The sequence below is a fragment of the Cyprinus carpio genome, chromosome A7 (genome assembly GCF_018340385.1).
Source record: "Cyprinus carpio isolate SPL01 chromosome A7, ASM1834038v1, whole genome shotgun sequence".
NCBI lineage: Eukaryota > Metazoa > Chordata > Actinopteri > Cypriniformes > Cyprinidae > Cyprinus > Cyprinus carpio.
The window spans coordinates 10,588,406-10,596,112 of NC_056578.1; the positions used below are offsets into that span (position 1 = coordinate 10,588,406).

Sequence of the window (7,707 nt, forward strand, 5' to 3'; positions counted from 1 at the left end):
GCAGAATCTAGGTGGGCATTATGCAAATGTAAGAATTTGTGACGTGAAATTTGCGGAATGGGATTCAAATTTAAAACAACTAATTTAAGCGGTTCAGATTTGACTCTTTCTTTTGAGAGACAATAACTTTATTTATGATACACTTTCAGCTTTACAACTTTGCAGACCATTTACATTCACATAAATCTGCATTACACACTTCATAAAATGCAATTTTCAAAAATCCATAATAGGGGCACTTTAAGTACCCAGGCCCAAACAAAGAGAACATTTAAAGGAACAGTTCACCAAAAAATGATGTTAATGGATGGACTGGAGTCATGTGAATTACTACTTTTGTAGATTATTGGGATATATTTATCAGCTGTTTGAACTCTCATTCTGTCAGCACCCATTCACTGCGTGGCTCAAATGGTGAGCAAGTAATGGAATGCTAAATTTCTCCAAATCTGTACAGATGACATCTACATCTTGTATGGCCTGAGGGTGAGTAAATATTAAGCAAATTTTCACTTTTTGGTGAACTATTCCTTTATTTGAATTTAGCTGGACAAGAAAGGCTGGATATTAATAACACAGATTTGCAGATTTGATTTATAAGCTCTTGATTCAATTTTCTTTTTCTAAGTTTCTTTTCTTTTTTTAAGTGTGCATTAAAATAGGCTCAAAAGAGTAAATTGTTCATGAACTGAACTACACAGATCCTACTGAATGTTTGCTTTTGTGATTGAAAGGATATCATCAGTGGGCCTTCTGTCTCTTGATTAATGCGAAGAATCTAATGACACCAAAATCTTTCCTGTGGTTCTTTATACCCTCACGATTCAGATTTTACACTGAGAAGGGAATAACAAAATGGCCCAACAAAGATTTTAAATAATCTTGCCTTAGTATTAAAAAATAATATGTGATGTTGTTTTTAATGATATGCAACAATTACATATCCTTTAAAATCACAAATGTATTGTAGGGTTTGTTGACCTTTTAAGAAAAGGCCCTTGACTGAAGGATCATAATGAAAAAGGTGTCACTTAAAATTATTTACTTTAAACAGAAATGATACAATTATATTAAAACAGTACAACAGCATATTATATTATATTAACAGTATACAGATACAGATAATACCCAGTTCAGTGGAGAAATAAATCAACAATTTCTTAGCATTAGTAATTCAACTAATTCTCAACTATTGCTTTGTAATCTGTGAATAAACAGTTTCTTCTTGGCTGGTTTTCTGTGAAGATCTTTTTGAGCTGGTAGGCTTTTTGGAAAAACTCAGGGCTACATAATTTAAGCCATCTGTTTCCTCAATCTGCACAGGAAAAATATAATAACCATCAAACTATATAATTGGAAAAACAAACATTTTATGAATTACTATCCATATATAGAAAATACACAGAAAACAGAATAAATAAATAAATACCTACAAACAATTAGGTTATCTTAGCCTACCCACTCGTTTCCCTTGATCATTAAATTGATATAAGTGGTGCAAATCATCAGTAGTGTGATGCATGTTGCTTTTAATAAAAATAATCTTTTTGAGTAAAGATATATCACTTTAAACTATATTTATCATACACACCACTATTCAAAAGTTTGGGGTCAGTAAGATTTTTCCAGAAATTAATAATTTTATTCAGCAAGAATGTAAATAATTTTACATTGTTATAAATAAATAGATACATTTAAAATAAATCCTGCTATTTTGAACTTGAATGATTTCTGAAGGATCTTATGACACCGAAGACTAGTGTAATGATGCTGAAAATTCAGTTTTTCCATCACAGGAATAATTTTATTTTAAACATAGAAAACAGTTATTTTCAATTGTAATAATACTATTATTATATAACTATTTTTTTTACTGTATTTTTGATCAAATAAATGTCTTGGTGAGCATAAGAAACCTCTTTTTAAAAAACATTAAAATTCTTACTGACTTCAAACTTTTGAACTGTAGTGTAGTAAAGACCAGATTGTTTGTTGATTGATATGAAGAAAAAAAATGTGTGGAAAATAGTTTTGACTTCTAAAAACATTTAATCAAAACAACATCTGAATTTCTTTGCTTAAAGGAAAAAAAAATAAAAAATTACCTGATTCCTTTGATTTATAGGTTGTTTTGAAGCTTCTTTGGATAATAATAAAATATACTTTGTTAATTTCACTCATATACATTTCATAAAAAGCAATTTACTGTTGAATATTAGTACCTTATTTGACTTTGCAATAAACTTATTTTAATATATTTACCTTTATTCTGATTCTTGTGAATCAGTCTCATCAGAAATATGTTCACAATAATGGATATTATACTGATTGTGAACAGGGTTAAAACAACTGGATTCCAAAAGGTCAAAGCTGAAGAAGCTGAAATGGTTACAAGGATTTAGGACTTCATGTTCCAACATAAATATAAAGAAATATTCCATTAATTGGCAGACTGAAGACAGTGTGGTACTATATATATAAATATATCTGTACCTTCAATAATTAACTTAGTTCCATTTCCAAAGTGTATCTTCCCACATGTGGCAACAGCACAGTAATAAATCCCAGCATCAGATGATCGGAGTTCAGTCTGAGTGAGACTATAGACACAGCTTTGGGCAGAAAAGCCATTCTCTGATCTCTCCATACACTGATCACTCCTGTTATCACGGGTGTAAATGAGTCCTGGATGTGAATGTCCTGATGAATGTCTAAACCAGTAGACGCTGTATTCTCCTGCACAGATCTGACTGATGACCGAACACTGCAGAGTCACTGAATCTCCTGGATGAAGTCTGTCAGATACAGGCTGCTGGAGAACTGTGGTGCTTCTTATTCTGTCACTCTCTGAAAGAAATGTAAATACATTAAAATAACACACACATATGTGAAGTCAGATTGTGGGTAATGCTCAGAATTTTGTCATAAACTCACCTTTATGTAGAAGAATCGTCCCTTCTCCAAATTTAACAATGTTCAAGAATCTCACAGCACAATAGTAGGTTGCAAAATCATATTCTTCCAAGTGTATGATAGTCAAATTAAAAGAGCCATTTCCAGTTCTGATACGGTATTTATTTGAATTGTTAAAGCCATTTTGATATGTAATACTTCCAGAGCCATGTTCTGAATATGCTATGAGAAGTGGTTTCTTGCCAAAAGAATGTTTATACCATGAAACAGAGTTTATAAAGTCGTCTGAGTGAGAGCAGGGTAAAATCACACTGCTTCCAAATTCAGCAACTAGCAACGGACGCTGATGAATAAAATCCTCACTTTCACAAATTCCATCTAAAAACAAAAAAGTGACATGGTAACAAACAGAAATAATTAACAAAATGGTCAATTAAAATACAATTTTAAACATACTTGCAAATGTGAGGAGAAAAAGTGTAGACAAAACTCTAAACTTCATTTTGTAGCACCTGTACTTAATCTAAAAGAGAAATAAGCACACATGTATAGAGAAGTCTGGAACATGCAAGTGTGTCTAAATGGACAAAATGACTTTTAGATCACTAACAATTTAAACATGCTGACTGTGTTAACATCCCAATCTAAGTATTTTAATGAGATAAAAGAACTCATTAGCCAAATTTAGTTAATAAAATAATACAATACAGTAGGTTACGAAAAAAAAAAACATTTTGCTATCATTAATTTGATAAAGTTCTTGAAATTTTAAAGGGATTACTTACAATCTTATGAGAAAGATGTTAATTTGATATTACAGTCCTCTAATAACGATTACTAACATGCAATACAAATAAAATATGTATTTAAAAGAACTAAAAGTCCCTGGTTATGTGGCTGAAAGTGTCAATTGGGTAACATGTCTTATTTCAGGCTGCTTCCTCTTTTTATATACGGCAGTGTTTAAAGATCAAACACTGACATGTTGATGTTTGACTGGTTGTTTCAGAAAAAGGGGCAGAGCGAAATTTCCTTTAGAGATGTAGATATTCACAAGCAGAGCTGGTGACCAAGCACAATCTATTATCAAGAACAAAAATAATTTTATTTACAATTAAATGCTTCTGTAGCATATAGACATTGAATAAAAGTGAAAATCTAATAAATAGGCTGCCTAAAAAAAATATGCCAGCTTAAAGTAACTGTAAGTGTTTTAACTTGATATCAATTTTTAAATTCATTCTGATGATACACTGACTTCTAATATGGAGAATGGCTTCTGTTTCTTTCCCACGCTCCCCTCATACGTCTGTTCTGTTAGGCCACGCATACACTGTGTGATTACAGCAACGTTTTTGTTAAATACCAACTCTCACTGTATGAGTAAATCGCATGCGATGTCAAGCCAAAGCTCAGGATTTATATGTGGTCCGTTCAACGAGCTGCAATTGTGCGAAATAAGTTGCTTTAATGACCATTTTTCCTGCATACCTTTATATACACTAAACCAGTATGGAGATGAAACGTTCTGAGATTAATGCAGTGCTAAAGTGACATTGAAAACGTGTCAATACATTGTGGAGGTGTATGTGGTTGTGTCCACTTGTCATTACAGGATGTTTTGGGGGGCCCACCAGTGAGCCTAAAGACAAGACACCTCTCAACACACATCAAGTCTAAAAGTTTAGATGATTGTAGTAATGTCACAATTGTATGGAAGTAGAAGATGTTGATTGTATTGTTAAGCAGTGAGAAAGCATGTACATTACACTGTCAGTGGAACTTACATTTTAAATATTTACCCAGAAATAGTAAAAAAAATGTTTTGTAACTTTTTTTTGGGGGGGGGGTGGTGTAATGACCTCAAATAATTATTTAATTGGTTTAATTTCTTTCTTTATTGTAGATAAGTTGCACTAATAATATGTAAGAAAAAAAATTGTATACTGTTGGTGGCACTGTGTGAAGAAAGACATGTGAGTAAAAAGGTTAGAGAATAAGGGCGGTTAAGGAATTGTTGGTGTTAAAGCTTACAGCCAAAATCTGTTGCAGAAAAAAAAAAAACCCTGGGTGAATAAATCTACAGAAAAGCAAAGGTTTGTCGTCATTATTGTCCAAGGGGGCAACACATATAAGTCAAGTCAAGTCACCTTTATTTATATAGCGCTTTAAACAAAAAAGATTGCGTCAATGCAACTGAACAACATTCATTAGGAAAACATGCAAAATGCAAAATGACAGTTAAAGGCAGTTCATCATTGAATTCAGTGATGTCATCATGCAGCTCAGTTCAGTTTAAATAGTATCTGTGCAATAATTTGCAATCAAGTACATTAATACATATAACATATTAATAATCAAATTAGTCAATTAATAATCAAGACGGAGTCATAGGCTATTTATTTGCCTTTCAGTAAAGAAAAGCTCCAGGGTTACTTTTTTCTGTAAATCATTTTTAATAAAGGCATTAGGTACATTAATGTTTCCAACAACAAATTGTGCCCAAGCAAATTAACCTTATCATATAAAAAGTAACATTATCCTTATTTCTACATGATTCCTCTTAAACTCTGAATTTATTTGTTTTCCCCCTTTATTTAGAGCCTTTCAAGTACTTGACTTGGTGCACACTTTGTAAAGTGGTTGTGATATTTATACAGCTTCAAAGGAGACAAATATAAGACCCCAAGAGTCTTAAGAGAAACCTGAGCACAATGCATGATGTTATGGAATCAGAATTAGCTTTATTCGCCAGGTGTGCGCTAACACACAAGGAATTTGTTGTGTGTTTTTTTTTTTAAGGTGCTCCTGGTACATACATACATGCAGGCATACATACATACATACATACATACATACATACTGTACACATCTGACATGAGAAGAGAAAAAAAACATGTAAATAGTAAGACTTCAAAATAAATAATGTGTATGAATCTGAAACAGTTGATTGATTTATGTACAGATTTGTGCATTTTTACTCTATATAGAACTGTATAAATTAAGAGATATGCATATGTATTTACATAATACTTGAGAAAGGCAATAATTAAAGATGTAGAATGAATTACAGAAATGAACACAGGTAATGATTCATATGTTAGCTGTTTAAGCTGGAGATGGCATGGGGGAAAAACAGTTTGTATGCCTAGATGTTCTAGTGCACAGAGATCTGTAGCATCTGCCTGAGGGGTGAAGTGCAATCAGGTTGTGTCCGGGGTGAGAGGGGTCTTTGATGACGTTACCTGCCCGTTTCTTCACTTTGGAGTTGTACAAGTCCTGAAGACTGGGCAGGTGCACACCAATGATCCTTTCTGCTGTCCTAACACTCTGTTAAATCTGATTATCTTATTGTTAAATATGGCGCAGTCTTCTAAAAATCTGATTTGTTGGCTAACCCAAACCAGACAGTAATGGAAGAGCACAGAACTGACTCAGTAATAGCTGGGTAAAACTGTGTCATCTGTGGCTTTGGCCAGTTGAACTTTTTCAGCTGAAGAAGGAAGTACAACCTCTGCTGGGCCATTTTCACAATGGAGTCAATGTGAATGTCCCACTTCAGGTCCCGAGAGACGGTTGTGCCCAGGAACCTGAATGACTCCACTGCAGCCACAGTGCTGTCCATGATGGTGAGTCAGGGGAGAGCAGGGGGTTTCTTCTGAAGTCCACGATCATCCCCACAGTTTTGAGCGTGTTACGGTCCAGGTTGTTGTGACTGCACCAGACAGCCAGCTGCTCAGCCTCCTGTCTATAAGCAGACTTGTCTCCGTCCTGGATGATGCCGATGACTGGTATCATCTGCAAACGTCAGGAGCTTGACAGAGGGGTCTTTAGAGGTGCAGTCATTGATGTAGAGGGAGGAGAGCAGTGGGGAGAGAAGGCAGCCCTGTGGAGCTCTGGTGCTGATTGTGCGGGAGTTGGATGTGAGTTTTCCCAGCCTCACCAGCTGCTGCTTGTCTGCCAGGAAGCTGGTGATCCACTGACAGATGAAGGTGGGCATGGAGAGCTGAGTTAGTATATTCTGAAGGGTGTCTGGGATGATGGTGTTGAAAGCGGAGCTGAACACAAACAAGATCCTTGCAACAAGTCCCTGGTTTGTCCAGATGTTGGAGGATGTAGTGCAATCCCATATTGACTGCATCATCCACAGACCTGTTTGCTCAGTAAGGGTCCAGCAAGGGTCCAGTAATGCCCTTCAAGTAGGCCAACACCAGTCTCTCACATGACTTCATGACCACAGATGTTAAAGCAACAGGTCTGTATTTATTAAGTCCTGTGATTTTTGGTTTCTTGGGCTACAGGGATGATGGTGGAACATTTGAAGCAGGTGGGGACTTCACATAGCTCCAGGGATCTGTTGAAGGAAAGCTGTTTTTTTAGATTTTCAGAGTAGTTTAACTTTGCCACTCTTATCTCCTTATTTAGTGTGTATTTGGCCTGTTTGTACAAGTCTTTGTTCTCACTCCTGTAGGCATCCTCTTTGGCCTGGCGAAGGTTTGTCAATGTTAAAAGTTAAATAAGTCCTGGTGGGAACACACATGTCCTCACAGAAACTGATGTAGGATGTCACGGTGTCAGTAAGCTCATCCAGATCAGTAGCTGCAGCCTCAAAAACCCTCCAATCAGTAAGTTCAAATCAGGCCTGTAAATCTTGCTCTGCTTCAGCAGTCCATCTCTTTACAGTTTTTACTACAGGCTTAGCAGATTTGAGTTTCTGCCTGTAGGCTGGTAGAAGATAAAACAGACAGTGATCAGAGAATACCAGCGCTGCTCGGGGGACAGAGTGGTATGCAT

The 7,707-nt window shown here is 35.3% G+C and overlaps 1 protein-coding gene across 1 annotated transcript; it reads right to left on the reverse strand.

Annotated features, from left to right (window-relative positions):
* Nucleotides 1-152: 152 nt before the first annotated feature.
* On the reverse strand, nucleotides 153-7,707 carry LOC109077932. The gene is made up of 8 exons (XM_042761343.1): nucleotides 7,660-7,707; nucleotides 6,674-6,892; nucleotides 3,426-3,436; nucleotides 2,935-3,332; nucleotides 2,494-2,847; nucleotides 2,263-2,379; nucleotides 2,106-2,140; nucleotides 153-1,315 (listed from the first exon to the last, which is right to left on the reverse strand). Exons 1-8 carry the CDS (start codon nucleotides 7,705-7,707, stop codon nucleotides 1,190-1,192), a joined length of 1,308 nt encoding a protein of 435 aa, XP_042617277.1. The 3' UTR covers nucleotides 153-1,189.

Excerpts from the sequence above, each read along its gene's own strand:
- LOC109077932 (XM_042761343.1), bottom strand. The coding sequence starts at position 7,707 with ATGCATACCACTCTGTCCCCCGAGCAGCGCTGGTATTCTCTGATCACT. Across the intron at positions 6,893-7,659 it reads GCTGGTATTCTCTGATCACT|TGGATCACCAGCTTCCTGGC; the intron begins GTCTGTTTTATC and ends TTCATCTGTCAG. Across the intron at positions 2,380-2,493 it reads AACTAAGTTAATTATTGAAG|CTTCTTCAGCTTTGACCTTT; the intron begins GTACAGATATAT and ends TAACCATTTCAG.